Source organism: Callospermophilus lateralis, chromosome 10 (assembly GCF_048772815.1).
Source record: "Callospermophilus lateralis isolate mCalLat2 chromosome 10, mCalLat2.hap1, whole genome shotgun sequence".
Taxonomy (NCBI): domain Eukaryota; kingdom Metazoa; phylum Chordata; class Mammalia; order Rodentia; family Sciuridae; genus Callospermophilus; species Callospermophilus lateralis.
Window position 1 is genome coordinate 126,022,599 of NC_135314.1, and position 21,618 is coordinate 126,044,216.

Below are 21,618 nucleotides of genomic sequence, written 5' to 3' on the forward strand. Positions count from 1 at the left end.
ACACTGGGAAGATTACATCCACACAATCCCACAATCTTGTCTGCCTAAAGGCAGATGGAAAGGGAGGTTCCAGGCAGAGCCGAGACTCAGGTGTGACTTTTTTCATCATTCAGCTCTCTAACTGCCTGGGTTAGGGGTTATGGGGGGGGGGTGTAGGAAATGGAACTCCTACCCTGACTTCCAGAGAACCATTCAGAGACAAGAACTTAAGGGTGATGATTCAACCCACTAAATAGCATTCCTAACTCACCCTACACCAGCCAGGCGACGATCCTGCAAGGCCCCTCAAGTCTGTCATCTCCAGACAAAAAAAGTACCCTAAAAACCCGTTTAGTTCTGGGACCAATTCCAAAGAATTAAAAGCAAAAATGAGGCACAGAATCGCCATAGCCTGAGAATGCTGGAAATCTCTTCAAGTCCAGCTTCACCAGAGCCTTTCCCTTTAAAGGTTCTGGAACATCAAGGAAGCCATCTCTCATTAGAATAGATGTGCCTCCCCACTAAGCCTTCCCTTTTCTGGTTTCCAGTTTTGAAGTGTTAGGTGGAATGGTACAGGGAGGTCAAGGGGCAGAGGCTGACCACCAATGAGGCTTGCGTGGGCCAGAGGAAAGCTATTCCGTGACAAGCAGTCCTCCCAGGGTGACGGCGTTCAGGGCAACGTGACTTCACACAGCAAAGGGAGTGAGCGCTCTCCCTGGGTATGGCATTGCCACTCACAGCTGCCCAGCTGTCCCTGCCTTTGCCACGCTTAGGAAGCTCTGCTGGGATTCCCTCAACATGAATGTGATGACAGAGCTGTGGTGAATGTCCTGCCCGAGTGCACAGCGTGGCATCCAGGGATGCTCAGAGAGGTCACCATATGCTACACTCAGATATTTTTAGAAAGCTCAAGCAATGTTCAAGTCAACAGAACCTAGCCAAGTGCATCACTCTTGGCAGACCATATAGGCACTGAGAAGAAGTGGCAGGCCCCAGGATGCTCTAGCTTTTGTTGATCAGGAGCTAGGGCCCATAGTAATGGTGGAAGAGAAGCCTCCAAGGCCTGGGCTTGAATGAAGACCCTGAATAAAGAACTGCAGCCAGTGGCAAGACCCCTCTAGTCTGTGGGTGTGCTCCATAACCACTGACGATTCACTCCAAAAGCTGGCCTGTTTGCCAATGGAGTGCCCAGGGCTTGCTCACAGCAACTGCCCTCCTTGCAGCTTTCCCTCAGCTGGGCATAGGAGGGCACCTGCATCAGGTGCCCACATACATGGCAGCTCAGACACCTCCAGTTCCTAAGGTGTTTCGAGCCTTACCTGTTATGTACAATTGTGCGCAGTCAGTCTGTCCCTGTAACCTGACAGTACTTTCTACTCTGGTCACATCTGCCTCCCATCTTATGAAAAAAAAGGGCCTGCTTTGGTTGGATGGCTTCAGAGGATACCACCTGAGTAGAGAACGCTCTGGCCTTCCACCCAAGCCCTTCCCAGCTGGACGTGGTGCCATGCCTGCATATTCCAACTATTCAGGAGGCTGAAGCAGAAGGACCACAAGTTGAAGGCCTGCCCAGGCAGCTTAGTAAGACCCTGTCCATGTGAGGTAAGGACAGGAGAGTTGGCACCTGTGTACCCTGTGATCGCTGGGCTCAGGTAACTTAGAGTTAGGCCTGAACCCCACACATGCTTTCATCTGTTGTCACTGTTTCACTTTGAGCTGGACAGGTTGGTTTATTTATCCAGGAATATATTACTCACTTAAAAAAGCAATAAAAACCCAAATGTTTAAGAAGACAGCAAAAAGCATCACTTTGAAAAGACAATCTTTTTTTAAAGCATGAACGAATATGCACTTCAAAAATCTACAGAAAACTTTTCACTTGTATTTGTTCCACAACATTCTAGCTAAGAGTACAAAACAGGAATAACCTGAGCAGCATGTGAACAAAGCCCAGGAACCCTCGGCCATCGAGAAAGCAGAGCAGTGTTTAAGTCTTCCTGTAATCTCTAGTATGACCACTAGAACACGTGAGACCCTTGGCATTTAGAGATTTGGCATCTACAACTCCATCCTCTGGGAAAGACTGATAAGATATTAAAACCAAAATGCTGAGGCTGGAGTATGACAAGTCACTGAGCTGACAGAGAACATACCCACTGCCCACTCAGCCTTGCAGTCTTCATGTGGGGCAACGACCACAACTGCATCTGCAAAGCTGGGAACTTACAGAGGACTAGACAGTGTGCGGTCCGTGAATGTCAAAGGTGACTGGAAATCAGCTAGTTTCATACACAGGCAGGTCTGTTTCCAAGACAAAGGAACCAAAGCACAGAGGCAGAGGATAAGAGTTTTCAGATAACCAGAGTCTCATGATAATGTCCTCTCTATGTGAACTGTGATATCACATAGACCTCAATCCTAAATCAAGAACACACTAAAGGGAAGTTACACACACCTTAACAGAGGGAAGATGAGCCAAACAGAGGTGACTCGTTTGAATGGGAGAAATACGGGAGAACTAAATTTAAACAAAAAATCTAAGCTGGTGCCAACAGTAATCTGTTTCCAAAATAAAGAAATTTTTCTAACCACATCTTGTACCCCTTCTTTATCAACGCCAGACTACCCTTTCTCCAAAACTGCCAGTCACCCGCAGACAACCATGGCTGTGCTTCAGATATACACTCAGGCGATTTTCGCCAGCCATTTCTCCAAGTCCTGGATGTCAGCAGAGCCAGTGTCTCCTCTTCCGCCCTTGGCACTGCACTCAAGGAACTCCACTTTGAGGGGCAACTGTGAGAATTCAAATTCTTTGCCTTTCTTTCCCAGCTGAACAGGGACGGTGCTGGAATTATCCAGCGTGCTGGGGGCAGCAGAACGCGTAACTCGTAAGGTGTTGCTGTAGGAGGAGAAGAAAACAAGTCAGCAACAAAACTTTTACACAGCAATTAAATCACACTTCCAAATATGTCAGCACTCACTTAAGACTAGAATAATCATGAACCTGTAAATTATGCTATTCAGGTTACTAAACAATCCTTTGCATTTGCAGATGGAGCTCCAATTTCTCACCTAGGTGACACCAGGTCAGTAGTGGACCCAGGTCATAGCAACTTTCTCTCAGCCAAGGCCCTCTTCTGTTAGAATCTCCTGATGCCATTTTAAATTATAGTTTAAAATTCATGCTATAAGTATTATAAAAACTTAATTTATGAAAGCTAAGCACGGGTAGACAGGGTATTTATTTTACCTTGAGTCTATTTGGATATGGAGCTTATAAATCCACAAACTCTAGACTCTCATATCTAATTTGACAAATTAACTGCTCTCCGATCTCTTCATTTGCAAAAACCTTCTCCACTAAGTCACCTTACTGCCACCTGCTGGCCCTGATAAAACAGCGCATGAGCAATACATTTGCTAACTCCTCCCTTTCTGCTTCCGGAAGCAGAGGAATGCTTGCTAGTCCAACTAACTTTCCTACAAAAGAAAACATTTCTTGGTTCTATAAGGTTGCTTAAAAGTTAATGAAGACCAAAGGCAAAACTAAATAATACGTTGTTTAAGAACAAAAACAGAATCAAAATAGTTAAAAAAACAGATAAATTATAAGAACATGAAGAGACATCCTATAGAATGGGAGAGAATCTCTGCCACCTGCTCCTCAGGGCATTAATATCCAGAACATATAAAGAATTCAAAAAACTTAACTCTTAAAAAAAAAAGAAAGAAAGAAAGAAAGAAAACCCCAATTAAAAAAATGGGAAAGACTAAACATACACTGGTCAAAAGAAGAAATTACAGTTGGCCAACAAATATTTGAAAAAGTGTTTTAACATCTCTAACAATCAGGAAAATGCAAAACAAAACTACATTAAGATTTCATCTCCAGTCAGAATGGCAATTATCAAGAATTCAAATAATAAGTGTTGGCAAGGGATGTGGGGAAAAGGTACACTCATACTTTGCTGGTGGAACTGCAAATTGGTGCAACAACTCTGGAAAGCAGTATGGAGATTTCTCAAAAAACTAGTAAGAGTGGAATTACCAGATGACCCAGCTATCCCACTCCTCAGTATATATACAAAAGATCTAAAATCAGCATATTCTAGTGACGCAGCCACATCAATGTTTAGCAGCACAATTAACAATACCCAAGCTATGTCCAACCTTCAACAGATGAATGGATAAAGAAATGTGGTACATATACATAATGGAGTATGACTCAGCCATAAAGAAGAATGAAATCATGGCATTTGCTGATAAATGCATGGAACTGGACACCATAATGCTAAGTGAAACAAGCCACATTCAGAAAGCCAAAGGTCAAATATTTTTTCTGATATGTGGAAATTAGTTCAAAATAGGAAGGAAAAAGAGAAAGAATGGGAAAGGGAAAAAAGGAGGAGGAAGACCAACAGGCTAAATGAATGGAACTAAGGGGGAAGGAAAAGAGTCGGATAAGAGAAAAAGAGAGGAATCAATCTAACCTAACTTTCCTATGTTCATACAGGAATATACCTCAGTGAATCTCATATCATGTATATCCACAAGACACTAACCAAAAAGAAAAAAAGATCTAAAAGTAAATAGCACACAGATCAGTAGAGCAGAGAAAAAGGAACAGGGAGTCGGGGGACAGGAGAAATACTGAGGACTGAATTTGAGCAAATTATATCCCATGCTTTTTTAATTATGTCAACATGAATCCTACTGTTATATATAACCCAAAAAAGACATAATAAAAAATGTAAAAAATTGCTCCAAAAAAATTTAGGATAGCATTTACCTTCTGAGGGAAAGCTTTTGGGGAGGAACATACAGCCAGCTAGGCCTTTTAGGCTTAGTGGTGAGTACATAGTATCCATCTTATAATCTTCAAATTTAATATATGCACCTTATATACTCTTATATGTATACTATGTTATATAACAATTTTTAGGAAAAAAAGAGCAAAACATTATGTGTAACCAGCTTTTGCCACAGGGTTATAAAAAATAACCCTTGTAATTCAAAACTTTAAATTCCTTCAAAACTGATAGGGCCTAATTCTCAAAAATAAAAAATTAAATTAAAATTAGATTTCTAATTTAACTAATGTTAACCTTTACGACTTTTCAACATTTGACTTCACTGTTTATAACAAAGTGTTTACTTCTGTACTGTTTTCCTCTAACCCTACTGTAAAAAGCAAATAACCAAAGAAAAACCTGTTTTAAATATGGGTACACTTGGATTGCAAAAAAAAGCAGGTGGTGGGGGCGGGGGGGGGGGAGAATCCTGAATCACAAATAATATTATAATAGCTTTTGTTCTCCCAAAATGATTCCCCACAAATGCAACACAATCTTAGAAACCAAATTATCTAACTGTTCCCATGTCCCTAGCCTAAGGAAAGTACTGTTTATGGCCTCAAGAGAGAGAGCACTGAGACAGACACACAATTTCAGAAGGGTAGGATCCACAGAAAGCAGCACAGGTCAGGCCAGCAAGAGCCAGAAATTAAACATTTGGGGCTTTGTGAGCTGTATTTGTTCTCTGTTGTGTATTTTTCTTTTTTTAAACTGCCCTTTAAAAAAGTCAAACTACTCAGCTTGCAGGCCCTGGGCAGAAGTCTGCCACTCCTCAAGCTGACTAAATTCTGAGTATACCTGATCTGATGAGGAAAAACTGTATAAATTGTAAAAATTCAACTTTGAGAACATTTTTCCCCATCGTGATCTACTTCTTTATTCATTTAACAAGCATCAAATGGTGCATGTAGCTTTTAAGCAGGGTAAATAATATTGTCAAGTAGCATGAAAACAATACAAGAAGCTACAAAATGCTACCCTTGATTTTTATATTCCTCATTCTGTCAACAATAATTTCCAGTGGCTTTAAAACTGTTTTCCTTCTTTTTTCCTGATCCTTGGTTTTTGTCTGTTTTTATCTTATTATTTTTTTGCATGCACCTTTAAACACAGTTTTACATGCATTACTGTGTGGTGAACAAACACTTCCATTTTCTGAAATAACACTAATCTCAACTGGTGTGAACAATTTTTTAGTTTCTAAGATCTTTCATATCAATTATGAGTCAGTAGTGGTGGTAAAACAAATTGAGCAAATGGTTTCAATAAATCTTCTCTACATGAAATTGAAAAAGCCAAAATACATTCTACTGTCATGTACAGCTAGAAAGAACAAAATTTTAAAATTAAAAATAATTTTAAAATAACCTAAAAATATCCCATTAATGCTTTTAACAATTCCTTTGGTGATTCTAAAAATTATTTAGTAAGTATATCTCACACTAATATTCAGACAATAATTGTGATCATTACTGATAACCAAAGAAATAAACATGCTGTTTTAAGCCTATATGTGAATGTGTTTAACCAACAGGCTTTATTCACACTTACAGTTCTTTCTCAAGCTGTTGCTGAATTAATTTTGCTGATTTTGCCATTGCAATATCTGTAAAGTAAAAACATTGTTGTAGATTAAACCAGAATGTAAACCAGCAAGTTTCTCCTCACTCCTTTTCAAAAGAGCTTTTATCACTAATTCTTTCTCTATCAAAGTAAACATTAGATTTGCACATATGGATTTCCCAAAGTAATGCTTACAAACATGTTATGTTGATGACCCTAACATGGACTTAAGTTTTCCATACCTTACAGACCTTTCAATTCAATACGTATGAGTCCAGTCAGTTTAACATAAAAAAAACCTTACCAGTTCTCTGACTCAACCAAGAACTTTCACTCCAATAAACAAAACCCTACTTGTCACTTAAAAATAAACTCAGCATGCTTTCAGCTGATACTAATGATGTGAAAGCATCCTTCATACTACAGGGATGCTTGGTGTGGCCACAAACCCCAAATAAACATTAACTGCCCTCTACATGCTAAGTAAGAGAAATCAAAAGAAGTCAGGTAATGATGCTAATAAATACATCTCTCGTTAAGTATCATAATCTAACCACTTCTGAGAAATGCTTTAAGTTCTTCACAGAACTTTAAGAAATAGATCAGCGAAAGGACAACTAGTTTATCTTATTTTATTGGTAACAGAACTGAAGGGCAGTTTAACCGGGCTTTTAATGGTTTTTAATGGTTACCAGTTTAAAGGAAAATTTTGTAAACTCCCATTGATAAAATTTGCTGAATGATAAACTTATTTGGAAGGAGAGACTCCAACCTCTCCCTCCAAAAATAGTGCAAGTGACATGACACATCGAAATCTGTCAAACTTAATTTGGTAAAGTAAAATAATTTATAATCTTCAAAAAAAAAAAAAAAAAAACAACCTATATCCCAAAAAAATAGGTAACAATTCCTCTGTTGTAGACCCTTAGGAAAGTCTGGTAAGAAAATGAGTGAAAAGATGGGAGTAGAAATAAATTTTAAGTTTTAACCTCAGAAAACCTGAAATGCAATCACCATTTGACCCAGTTATCCCACTCCTCAGTTTATACCCAAAGGACTTAAAATTAGCATACTGTAATGACATGGCCACATCAATGTTCACAGCAGCTCAATTCACAATAGTTAAACTATGAAACCAACCTAGGTATCCATCAACAGATGAATGGATAAAGAAAATGTGGTATATATACACAATGTAATATGACTCAGCCATAAAGAATGAAATTATGGCATTCCCAGCAAATGGATAGAACCAGGGGCTATCATGCTAAGTAAAATAAGCCAATCCCCCAAAATCCAAAGGCTGAATGTTTTCTTGACATGCGGATGCTGACTCACAATGGGGGGAGGGGAATGGGAAAGACAGTAGAATGAATCACATATAACTTTCCTATGTTCATATATGAAAACACAACCTGTAACTCTACATCATGTACAACCATAAGAACTGGAAGTTATACTCCATGTATGTATGTCAAAATACACTCTACTGTCATGTATAACTAAAAAAAAACAAATTTTAAAAATTAAAAAAAAAAAAAAAAGAAATCCTTCCACTTGTAGTTCACGACAACTGTCTCCAAACCTCAATAATGACAACTGTGGATAACTGAACTAATTCTTAGTAGTGATCTCAGAAAAATCTCAATTATTATGGTAGAAAACACAATGGCACCTTGCTTGTTGCAGGCTATCAAGAATGATGGCGTGTTCTTCAGACTCATACTATCAATGAGGACTTGATACAGAAACTCAGCCACATCCTTCACCTCTCGCTGGAATGCTGCGCTGTCCACAACAAACACAACAGCCCTAGAGGGAAAAAAAAGAAAAACTCGCACATGAGCCTACAGCAGTGCACCATGATCCTGAAAATTCTAGCCTTAATTTCTTCAGATTGGTGAATCACACACTAGAGAAACATATTCAGGTCTGTGTAGAGTTAATCACATGACACTAATCTTCATTTAACAAAAACTAGTACTGAATGATACTGTGGGTCAATGCCTGAAGCTGAGCAGAGACTGAGGAATGATGTCCACCCTCAAAGATCAAGAAATCATGCAGAACTCTATGATAAATGCCAGGAGAGAACTATGCCCATGGTGTAACTGGAAAAAAGAGGTGATAATTTCAATAAGACAAGGTCAAAGACAAGGAGGATGGAGTAGTTGAGCTGAATTTTAACTAGATAAAATGTCCAGAACATAGTATATTGAAGGCACAAACAAGGGAAACACATACATTAAAGAAGTCAAGGCAAGCTGGTACATAGGGAGATGCAGAATGACACACGACCAGGTCACAGAGCAAAGGGTGTGACACATCAACCTATGAAGTTTACGTTTTTCTGTCTTGCACAGACTACTGGTACCTAAATGACAGAAATCGTAGAAGGCAACTGAACTAGAAGAGCATGACCAGGGAGGGCCTGACTTAAGGCAGCAGCAGTGAAAATCTTCATGTGCCACAAACAAAGCTATATCAGAGTTAAAGCACAGCAGCCCAGGGAAACTATAGACGATGGGCTTTAGGGACGATGGGCTTTAGGGACAATGGTCTAAATGCCCAGTGGGGCAGGAGACATGCAATGACTGACATGCACTGGGGAGCTGGAACCAAACCCGCTGCACAAAGCCTACAACTTAAAAGCAGTCTACTAGAGGCCCAGCGTTGGAAAATAATACCAAAAGAAATTGAAAAACCAGGCCTCCAGGTATGGAGTGTGAATTTACACTCTCCCCAGGTGCAAGATTCCTAAGTAGAAAGATTTACATAAAAACTGGGCCATATTCTAAACCTCTCTGGTCCCAACAGATAGAAATATGTAACTCCTTCTCGAATGAGGCTTTCATATACTAAAGTATATCAATCACAACAACAATAATGCATCCCCTTGAAGGGTTCTGGACCAAATATTACAAACCACAGAAGAAAATAAACAGTCATGCCAGAGGAAAAACAAGCACCCCAAATTAGAGATAATGAAGCAATCTACAAAACACATGGTTAAAATTATTTAAGCGCACAATACTAGGAATCATAAGAAGAAGAAAGAGGCGATTTGGGGGAAAAAAATTTAAAGACCATACATAGTAAATGAAATTAAAAACTCAATGAAAAAGTTAAGCAGAGATTATTCTTAGCTAAAACAAAATGCAGTAAACTAGAAAGCAAATTTGAGAGTATCACACAATATGCAAAGCAGAAAAATTTAGAAGATACAAGAAACAAGAAGGGCAGAAATACTAAGGTTCAATTGTGCAAATGAGTTACAAGATGTGAGAACTGAGAATGGAGAAACAGCACTAGCCTGAAGAGATTATGAGAATTTCTAAGAACTGAAGACAGATATGAATCTCTGGTCTGGGACAGCACATTTAAATTCCAAACATGACAAAGCTAATCCACCCCTTGACAGAAGGCAGACCAGACAGATTTCCTAGAAAAATAACAATGAGACTGCAGCAGCAGACACAGAAGTCAGCAGTCATGCCTTCCATGTCACCATGGAAACAACAACCACCCAGGACTTTATACTCAGCTAAAATCACCATTCTAGTACCCAATAAAGATAGCTTCAAATGAACAAAAGATGAGAAATTTTACTACTCACTCTCTGGAAATATTTCTAAAACTAGAGGAAAAACAGATCCTAAAAGAAAAGAGCAGAATGCCAGAATTTGGCGAAAGAAATCATAAGAATCCAGGTATGTCTCAGTAATCATTGAATATAAAGGCAAAAATCAGCAATCATTGGAGGTGAAAAAGAATGATGTGAGGAAGAGCAGAGTTAAAGCATTTGAGCTTTAGGAAAAAGGAACTAGTATTATTGATTTTATGAGATGTTGTGCAATGTTTAAAAGGAGGGACAAGGGGCTGGTGTTGTGGCTCACCTAGCATGCATGAGGCACTGGGTTTGATCCTCAGCACCACATAAATGTAAAATAAAGATATTGTGTTCACCTAAAACTAAAAAATAAATATTAAAAAGGAAGAGGGACGGGCAAGTGGAGAACCACAAAGAGTAGAAATAACATATTTCACAAGTAAAGGGGAAAAATAGAAATTAAGGAAATTTGACTTGTAATAAAAGTCACATAATAATCTTTAATATGCATTTATTATGATTAAGATTTCTTTGAACTCAGTTTTATCTTCTTTTTCTTTTTTCATGGGGACTGAATCCAGGAGCACTTAACCACTAAGCCACATCTCCAGCCCTTTTTTATTTTTATTTTGAGATGGGGTCTCACTGACTTGCTTGGGGCTTCTCTGAGTTGCTGAGGTTGGCTTTGAACTCCTGCCTCAGCTGAGTTACAGGTGTGCACCACTATTCCATGTTTGTTCTATTTACCTATAATACTTGAGTCACAGAGTAATTATACTGCAAATTATAAAATATTTATAACTGACAACATAAAAACAAAAAAATTCAGTGGTAAATTAATACCCAATTCTAGATCTGTCTAAATTGTCTGAAGAATTAAAAAAAAAATCACATTCTCTTCTGAAACAAACTGCTCATCATCACCATCTTGTGGGTAAGGAAACAATTTCAAAATCTAGTCCACATGTGTTCAATAAAAAGGAAACAGCTAACTCATTCCTCAAACCTAAGATGCCATCAATTCAAAGAAACATTTCAGGAACCATTAAGAGGAGAAAATACTGCCAGTTAAACTATCACACAGATAGTTGCCTATTACAAAGGCAACTGTAAGATGCCTTTGAAATTCAGAGACATTAAAATGTCTTCAAATCATTGAAATGTGTCAGACTAATTTCCCTCTCCAGTTCTTATCAATGTTAGATATACACGTGAAGAGAACACTTGCAAATGCAGCATAAGAATTTTAGTAAAGAATTTAAGGGTTAATAACATGAGGGCAGACACTGAAAGAATTATGAAAATATTGTTCTTGAAATAAAGTTATACATAATGTTGGAGTTTAATAATTTCTGGGACCCAACAGAGCTTTAAAATTTTTTCCTAAATATTAATAATCCTGTATTATGTCACTGAATTCGTCTTCAGAGTATATTTTAATAATAATGAGGGAACACTTCCCAAACACTCTGAGAAATATTCCTTAAGCATTATCCCATACAATCTTCATGATCCTAGCAAAGGTGGGCTTGCAACCCAGAAGTGGCTCACTCCAAGCTCCATGTTCTTTCTTCTGCAGGACAGTGTGCTGCCTCCAGAATCCCATCAGAGCAAAACACCAGTCCCACAAGTGCAGACTGGATACACAGTACCAACTTCAACAAGCCCACTTAATTTCTTTCTACTTACCTGGCTGAAGACTTAAACCGCTCCAAGAACTGAAGCCTTAAGCTCTCATGTCCAGGGAGGTCAATCAAGGTCAAGCTGTTGCCCTGAGGATGGCAGCAATAATATTGGATTAATGTTTCCATCCAGATCCATGTGCACATCAGGATCAAATTAAAGGCATAATACTGGAGTCTAGTTAATTAATTAATACAACAAGTGTTACTCTAATAAATAAATCAAACAAATTTTCATGGAACATTTTCAAATAAAACACCAGCCCAGGGTTGGGGAATGTAGTTCATTGGCAGACTGCTTACTTAGCATGCATGAGGCCCTGGGTTGAATCCCCACACCAACCTTCCCCCTACAAAAATAAAACACTGGTCAAAGTTCTGGGGATATAATAGTGAACAAAGATGTGGTTCCCGGTCTAACATTAAGCATGATGTAAAATTACATATAAAGCAACAATTTTGATAAATGTTCTTAGGTTTTGTAAGAAACCTGACCGAGGGAGTCAGGAATGTGTGGTCTATCTGAAGTTTAGGAGATACCAGTGTGAATAAAAGCAAAAACATGTTAACAACTGTAATAAATATTCACAAGCTTATGATGCAAAAAAGAACTTAGAATTTATAGCACATGTTGCCATTACTGGGATCCTTAATCATTATAACAAAGCATACTTTCATAGTTTCCACCCCTTAATTCTTAAATATGTGCTTACCAGATACCCATTTATTTGTTTCAAATCTGTCAAATTTTTTGCCAATTTTTGAACCCCTATTGACCAAGCACATTATGCACTAATACTAAATCCTATTCACCATTCCAGGACTTCATCCTTGACCTTATGATCAATGTAGATGTGTCTGTGCTCAGTGACAAAACTCTTAGAGTTGGCTTTAGTACAAGTATCAGACTCATCAATCATTTCTCGAATGTTTACCTCCAACCGTGATCACAGTTCAATAGAAGGGAATCAGTATCATGTACAGATCTGACATAATTCCAGCTGGATTCATTATGATCTTTCAGAAAGACAAATAAAAATACCTACTAGCCTTTTCAAAATATTGGTAAGAGTCTAGTGAACCCAGATTAGGACCTATGCTCCATTTAAAAAATAGCACTGAACCACACAGCATTAGCAATTCAGAAGATTCATGACTAGGTACATTACTACCTAGAGAAAACTAAATCTAAACTTAAGGGAGTGGGAGCAATGTTTGTGAAAAAAGGGAGGAGGGTTCTATATTCTCAACAAAAATATAATACAAGCCACATGTAATCTTAAATTTTCTAGTAAATACTTAAAAAGTAAAATTTGTTATAATAAGTTATATAATCCAGTATATCAAAAATATTATTAATATGTACTAAGGAACCAAGACATTATTAATGATAGCTTACATTCCTTTTATCACACTGGTTCTTCAAAGTCTGGTAAGTACTTGACACTTATAGGACCCCTCTATTCGGACTGGTCAAATTTCAGTGCTCTACAGTCATGCAGGGTCAGTAGCTACTACACTGAGAGATACAGGTCTAACACACCCTCAAATAGCCCCACTTTAAAAAATTCAGTATAGGACCCTAAAAATTAATGATCTCCTAAACCTGAAATTTCAAAATCCAAATCTTTGAAAATTTAAAAAGGTTTTGGTCAGAAAAATTGCCATCATTCAAATAAACAAAAATATCTCTAGATATTTAAATGGAGTCCCTGTACCTTTGCCTACAATGTTTAACTCTAGAGGCACCACAAAGGGAAGTGGCACAAGGAAAAGGGAAAAGAGCCCTAAGATCACAATTCTAAGTCACTATCCTTTTGTCCTTCCACTCTTCCAGTCAGTCACTTAGTCCTCATTCCACTCACTCACTAAAACTCATTAAGTATCATAACTGGCTTGCTTGTCACTGTTTACATTCTAGAAAAGTCTTTCTCATGATTCTTTATGGGTATTTTTGAAAGTGCTCATATATACTTTTCAAGATATCCATTGCAACAGTTTGTAAAGGCAAAAGATTCTAACCACAAACAAAACTAAATATTAGCAGTACTTTGATTACATCAAAATTTAATTATATGGTACAGCCAGAGTAAAAAACTATGCAGTTCATAAATCAACTAGATAGTACTATGTGTTTAAATGTAGGAGAAAAAAGTTAAGTTCTATCAGTCATACTGTTAAATAAAAAAAATATGGACAAAAAAGTGTGTTAAGAAAAAATATAATTAAAGGATATATAGATACAGCTGTATATGCATTGAACACTTTAGAAGCTTACACACAAAAATAACAGCAGTTATTACTTCCAAAAACAAGACTGGCTTGTGGGATTAGAAAAGGAAAAATTACTTCTCAATTTTTTTGTTCCGTGTACATGTATTACCTCTTTAAAACATAAAAGAAAAAGACTTAATGTCCATTTTTTTTAATATTTATTTTTTAGTTTTAGGTGGACATAATATCTTTATTTTACATTTATGTGGTTCTGAGGATCGAACCCAGTGCCTCATGCATGCTAGGTGAGCACTCTACCACTGAGCCACAAACCTAGCCCTAATGTCCATTCTTTTTATATATATATATATATATATATATATATATAGAGAGAGAGAGAGAGAGAGAGAGAGAGGGGGGGAGAGAATTTTTAATATTTATTTTTTAGTTATCGGCAGATACACCATCTTTGTTTGTATGTGGTGCTGAGGATCAAACCCGGGCCGCACACATGCCAGGCAAGCGCGCTACCGCTTGAGCCACATCCCTAGCCCCTAATGTCCATTCTTAAATAGGTAAAGTTGGAAAGAAGACAAAAAAAAAATTAAGAATAAAATGAGTTATATCATTACTGTACATAAGTGACTACAAAGGAGAGGTAGACTGACTACATTGGCCAACAGATTATAAAAGGCAGAATTTGTCACATAATATATTTTTATATTCCCTATAAAAATAAACTTCAAATGGTATCTACATCCTCAGACTATCATTCCAGTCAGGTTGTCAAACTCTTTAACACTGCAGTCACATCTTACCCTGTTACTGTTGACTCTGTATACAGCAGAGCTGTCAGTAATGGAAGTCTGAGTGTCTCTGTAATGGCCTGTTAACAACTGTAAAAAATAAGATGGGAGAGATCAGAGTGAACATATTAACAATAATAGCAAATCTAATGAGTAATAATAATGTTCTACCCTGCCCAGGTTAAAGATCAAATAAAATGAATGCTGCTTGCAACAGCTGAAAAAGATTTTAATTTTTTTTTAACCTGTAGAAAAATTGCAAACTTCCTCCCCCTCTCTTTAATAGGAGAAAAAAAATATTTTCAAACCATAGTTAGTGGCCAAATTTACTTCCCTTTGTAAACATTTTTAACTATCATAAATAATTTGAAATTATATTTCCTTAGTGGAAGGAAAACAACTTCTACTGTCCAAAGGAAGAATAAAAAGCAGAAAATCTGTCCTATTCTCATAGTAAAACACATACTCAGTTAAAAATACCAAAAACAGCAGGGTATGATGGTGCACACCCATAATCCCAGGAAATCAGGAAGCTGAGGCAAGAGGATCAAAAATTGGAGGCTAGCCTTTGCAATTTAGCAAAGCTCTACACAACTTACTGAGACCCTGTCTCAAAATAATAAAAAACATAAAAATAAAAATGCTGTATACATTAAAAATAAGTATTAGTGAAAAGAAACCTAATTAGCATAAACTATTAAAGAAGAATCATCCTTTAAAAAAATAACTTTGACAAAGCTGGGCTGGTCACTTGGAAATGGTCATGCTAGGAGTATTTACACTACAGAAATCAGCAAAGGTCACAATTTAGAGCTTTGTTTACTGTTTCATAGGCTGTTTAGACTTAAGAAAATGATAAAGAAAGGTTAAAATTAAAACCATGTTGTCTAGAGCCATTACAGTGGTTAGCACAAGACACTGAGAAAGTGTTCCTTTAGTATTATCTGATTCATCAAAGAAGTTGTTCATGTCATCGATGAATAAGTAAAGTTTGACATACATTTTCATGGTTTCATTTTCCTCTTGTGAACACAAAAATAACAACTAATATTCACATCATGTGTCAGATTTAATGACAATAAATTTATAGAGGAAAGAATCAGCAGACTGGGATGTAACTGCATTTGTCAAGTCATGGTCCAAATACAAACACAGTTTGGCTACTGTGGCAAATATTCCAAAATCCAAAAAAATTCCAAAAACATTGAAACATTAAAAAAAAAAAAAAAAAAAAAAAAAGCCTTTTACAGGCTCTACAAAAGGTTTGTTACATGATAAATTACAAATTTTAAGTAGGTCAGGCTTATATGTCTTTAACTGCATCCTTAGCCATTTAACACTTATTAAAAAATCTTATGATAAGAATTAAATATCAGCCATGTGGTGAGGAGAAAAAAAAGAAACAGGAATGGCTACAAAATTTAGTTCTCAGGATTTTCTTTTTGTTTTCCTAAGTCTAGAATTCACTCCAAATTTGGCAGGATACGTTTCTTTTGCCAAATAAAACATGAAATCACAGGAATACAGGGATGCCATAATATTAAGTTTAACAAAGGTATAAATCAAAGCACTTACCCTGACAAACAGCAATGTCTTCCCGGAGTCACAAAGACCAACAAGGAGAACAGCTCTCTGACTGCTCTTTCTGCTCCAGATGAACTTCCAGAGCACTGTGGAACAGAGGGGAAAATAATAATAAAACAAAGGTATCTATGATAACCTGTGATTTACTTTGTTATTAGCACTATTTACGGTGGTTACTTAGGCACCCGCTGAGTGCCAGCCACTATCAACTGTCAACTCTCTGTGTCTACACCTCTTCCCTGAGCGTGGATATCTCAAGGGGTATCTTATGACTTCTGTATTCCCAGAAGCCCGCTCGCAAACATAGGATGTCCGCACTGGTCTTCAGACCCCGTGGGTCCCGGCGGTAAGTGATGGAAAGGGAGGGACCGCGCGCCCAGGCTTAACAGGAGTGGAGTTAGGGAAACGCGTGTCTCAAGCACCAGGACGTCACTCTCGGGGTCGCCCGGGATCCCCCTTTAACGCAGGGCTGCGTCAGACAAGAGGGTGGGATGACAGACACGTCGAATCTCACATCTAAACTCCACTAAAACGCCCTCTCGGCTCCCGGGCCTGCCGAAGCAGAGCGGAGGCGGGGACCCCGGCCACCCCGCACCCACCATAATCACCCGCCGCCTCTTTACCCAGCGTCAGCAGTACTACGAGGAGCGACACCAGTACTGACAACAACGTTGGGTCCCTCTGCTGCAGCTCCTGCCTCAAGGAGTCTAGGTAGGGCTGGAAGGTGCCCCCGGCACCGCCGGTGTCTCCCATCCGCCGGGATTCCGCGGAAGCCATGGATGAGGTGCGTGCTCTCCGGTGCCGCAAAAGCGACGTGGCCCTATGCTCTGCGCAGGCGCGAGAAGCAGAGCTTCACGGGAGTGGTAGTTCCCGCTTTCGGGCCTGTGGGATGCCCGTGTGCCTGATGGGAGTTGTAGTTCGCTCATACACCCAGCTCCTATACAAAGGCCAGAACCCTCATTCTTCGCCGCCTAAATGACTGTGGAAAGAACAATGAAATGAATGGCTCTCGAAATTTCCTCTTAGAATTTCTAGTCGGTCAGTGAGGTGAGGCTTGTGAGGAACTCAGGCATCCTATATTAAAGCGACTTAGAATGTGGAAAGCGTTAGGACAGAAGGATGTACACGGGGAGATGGGACTAAAGGCACGCATCTGAAGGATGAGTGAGCCGCTGCGGGCGCTTAAAGGGGCAAGAAAGCTCCATAAAGAAGAAAAGAAGTAGGAGCCGATGGCATGTGCAGGAAACACAGTAACTTAATCCCCTACACTGTACACCTAGGCGTGAGACTCAAATGACTGCACTAAGGGAAGCAGCCAGGAAAATCAATGCTAGATAAGTCTAGGAAGGCATTCAGCGGTGCTCAGGAACTTAGAGTTTAGTCTCAATGCAGTAAGAAGTTGCAGTTGAGGGTGACATAGTTAACTGTAGATGTATGGATCCCAAGTGGTTGGACTCCTACATACTGCATGTTCAAACAAAGTAGGATTCACTCAATAAAAACAGACAATGGGGACTCTGGATCAAGGAAGGATGTTTAAAATGTGAGGGTTAAGAAAGTAAATAAATCACTTGATTATAAATTACCATCATCAATTACAAATATCAGATCTTGCCACATTCTAATTCTTTCTTATGGTCCTAACTCCTGCTCCATATCTACTTTCCAAACACAAACATACCTTCCTAACTTTACCTCTGCCACTCTTGCTAAAATGGCTATTCTAACCAACTTTTATGAATTTTGTAATTGATGATTCAGCATCAATTGCCAACAAGGTCAAACTAATGCTCAAAATTGTATTTCCTGCCATGGTCAGTTTTTCAAGGTTTTGCCTAAATCATATTGTTACCATCCAAAGATCTTAACATCTTTCTTTCACTTCCTGCCTGATCAAAAATGCATCCTCTTAGCTACTCCCTGCAATACTAATAATGAGGAGAGAACTCCATACATATACACTTTGCTCCTTTATAATAACCATTGGTTCTTCTTCAGAAAAATCCATGAGTAGGTATTACCCAAAGAGGGATTGCTAGGTCGTATGGTAGTTCTCTTTTGAATTCTTTAATTTTCTTTCTTCCTATCATTTTTATAATGACTGTGCCAATCTTCATTTCAACCAAAAGTGTACAAGAGTTCCCATTCTTCATGCCCTAACTGGCACTTGTTATCTTTTGACTTTTTGATAATAGCCTTCTAATGGGCATGAAGTGGTATCTCATAGTGGTTTTGTTAGCATTCCCTGATCATTAATGATGCTGAGAACATTTTCATATACCTGTTGGCAATTTTTCTTCTTTGGAGAAATGTCTATTTGGTTCTTTTGACCATTTTTTTTATTCAGACTATTTGTTTTTCTACTATTGAGTTGTGTATGACTTATACATTTTGGATATTGACTATCAGATACATGATTTGCAAATATATTTTCCCAGTCTACACGCTGCCACTTCATTATGTTGATTGTTTTCTATGCTGTGCAGAAGTATTTCTGTTTGATGTAGTCCAATTTATTTATTTTTTGCTTTTTCTGTTGTTGTTTGTTTGTTTGTTTTGTTTTTTGTGGTGCTGGGTATTGAACCTGGGGCTTTATCCGTGCTAGGCAAGCCCTCTAACAACTGAGCTATATCCCTAGCCCTGTTTATTTTTGCTTTTGTGCCCTGAGGTTTTGGTTTGATATCCAAAAAATGATCCCTAATGCAAATGTCCAGGAGCTTATCATACATTTTAATAGATGGAAGAGGTAACTGGTCCACTATCATTATTCTTTTCTCAGACTTTTTCTTAACTGTCTCGTGTTTATTTTTTAATTAAGCAGTACTATAATTTTCTTGAGTTAAAAAATTGCTTGTATATTGATTAAGGGAGAATTGGCATCTTTACAATACTGAGTCTTCCTATCCAAGGCACTATGTCTTTTTTGTATTATTTTTTACTAAGTGTGGTTTAAATCACTTTTAAATGTAGTTTTCATGAGTTTAGTGATGCATTTTACTTGTTTTTACAAAATGTTATTCTAACTCACTATTATTTATGTAAGAGAATTTTATTTTGTATCTCAATTTTTCCTTCTATTTTACTGAATTTTATTTTACTTTTTAATTTTATTTTTTAATACATTATTATTTGTTTTATGGATTTTTTAGTACATAGTTCTCACTAGAAATTTTGATGTTTCTTTAAATATTATATCTTATTTAGTTTTCTTATGTAATTGGATTGGTAGTAATCAATGTTTCTTTACCATAGGCACATGTTAGCTTTTGGTTATATGTATAAAAGACCACTGCCCAGTAACATCTGCCTATCCTGTTTTAGTAATTAAGGATGGTGGAAGGGTACCGAATTATTGCCATCTGTCCTAGCTGGCGACCTGTGCTGGGTTCACAAATCTGACTACTCCAATAACTTAAGAAAACGGCAAAGAAAGCACACAAACACACAGAAGTACCTTTTCAATAATCCAGGACAGCTCTCCGACCTTAGGGGTCCATGGAAAAAGAGAGAGAACCACTGGAATTCTTTATTCTTATACAGGGGTCACACAAGGGGAGGTTCCATTGAACATTCTATCCCAAAAAGGGCAAAGGGGTAGGATTACAAAGGAACAGGTGAGTGTAACTCAACTCCATTGGGTGACACCTACTCCTGGAGCCTCCTCATTATCTGAGCATAAAGCCCAGGTTATTGTGGGACACAATAATTGTTCAGTATCTCTTGCTCAGGACTTAAGGGTGTGTATTTCCAGAGCGACTCCTGACACTAAAAGTTGTTGTACTAGCCCAAATGCCTAAGAGTTCTGTTAGTCTATCAAAATTAGGTTTTGACCACATCCCAACAAAGGACAAGTTGAAATTATAGGATCTGGGGTAATGGTGGACTTTAGGTGACTTTTCAATAGGCTGAGGGTTGATAGGTTCAGGGTGAATCAAGGCTGGTATTAAAAAGGTTCACACCAGGTCTGGACTGCAAAGCATACCCAAAGTCCTGATTCCTGGGATTAAGAGAGGTGTAAAAGATTTTGTGCAGAAACCCCTTATCTGCAGTTCTGCATCTGAATGGAAAGTGAGCCTGTGGTAGCAGTTGGTAAAAGGGGCAAGTGGAGAGTTATTTAGAGGTTCAGAATCAACCTAGACTTTGGATGTGGAATGGAGGAAAATGGTGAATGAGACTTGATACCTCTGTTTGCAGCATGAATGACTGAGTAAATGACAGTGTCTTTTTCTCAGGTTTCCAACAGCTGTGACATACTCAGCCCCTAAGTACTTTTCATATGTGCTATCATCCGGAAGGCTGAAATATACTAACAATAGTTAGTTTAGGGAAACAACAGAAGGGAGAAGGACAGATGATTCTCTTGTTTTTTGTTTTTGCTTTGTTTTATTTGTAATGCTGGGAATCAAACCTAGGGCTTCACACATGCTGTGTATCACTGGGTTACACCTCCAGCCCAGATTTTGATTTGTTGGGTTTCTGATCACCGTAGGACTCTACAATATAGATCCACTGGTAATAGGTGGAATCAGTGTGTTGGGGGACACTGGAGGCTGGGGTTACAATGACCCAATATGGGTGCCCAAGAGTCATTAGCATTGCTTGAAGTAAGGCCTGGAAAGTGAGAGGAGCACTGGATCTAGAGAAGAACTCCAGGAAGATTTCCCCCCAATTCCAAGATAAATAGGATGAGCCTACAGTAAGACCACAAATGAACAGAGAGGTAGGAATCAAAGCAGAGGAGAGAGGTCATGTCCAAGAAGCTAAGGGAAAGAGTCCCAAGGAGGAGGGTCTGGTCAACTGTATCATGTGCAGGAAACAGGTTCAAGAATGAAATGACTGAGTTGGTTTAACAGTGAGAAGGTGGTGCTGACTTTCACCAGAGTAGCTTCAGGTAAGTGGGTGGAGCCAAAGACGAGTTTCTGTGTGTTCATTCAATAATAATAAATGACACAAGGAAAAATGAGCCTCCCTCTTAGAGGAAGCTGGATGAGAAGGGAAGGAGATGGCAGAAACTGCCCAAGGGATGATTTTTAGCCAAAGATGTTTCAGAATCAAGTTAGAATCAGAACCTTGGCTATGTCAGATAGGATGCATTCAAAATATAAAAATAAATCCAGGCACATGGCACATGACTATAATCCCAGCAGCTCGGAAGAGAGGCAGGAGGATCTCAAGTTCAAAGCCAGCCTCAGCAACAGCAACGCACTAAGCAACTCAGTGAGACACTGTCTCTAAATAAAATACAAAAAAGGGTGGGGATGTGGCTCTGTGGTTGAGTGCCCCTGAATTCAATCCCTGGTGCCTAAAAAAATAAGTAAAGTCCTTTA

At 38.4% G+C, this 21,618-nt stretch overlaps 1 protein-coding gene across 1 annotated transcript; it reads right to left on the minus strand.

The window, feature by feature from the left end:
• Window positions 1-2,581: 2,581 nt before the first annotated feature.
• Window positions 2,582-17,106, minus strand: Srprb (SRP receptor subunit beta). The gene is made up of 7 exons (XM_076867303.2): window positions 16,915-17,106; window positions 16,283-16,377; window positions 14,720-14,797; window positions 11,695-11,777; window positions 8,071-8,207; window positions 6,384-6,438; window positions 2,582-2,878 (listed from the first exon to the last, which is right to left on the minus strand). The coding sequence occupies exons 1-7, from the start codon at window positions 17,066-17,068 to the stop codon at window positions 2,665-2,667; spliced, it is 816 nt and encodes a 271-aa protein (XP_076723418.2). The 5' UTR covers window positions 17,069-17,106; the 3' UTR covers window positions 2,582-2,664.
• Window positions 17,107-21,618: the final 4,512 nt, after the last annotated feature.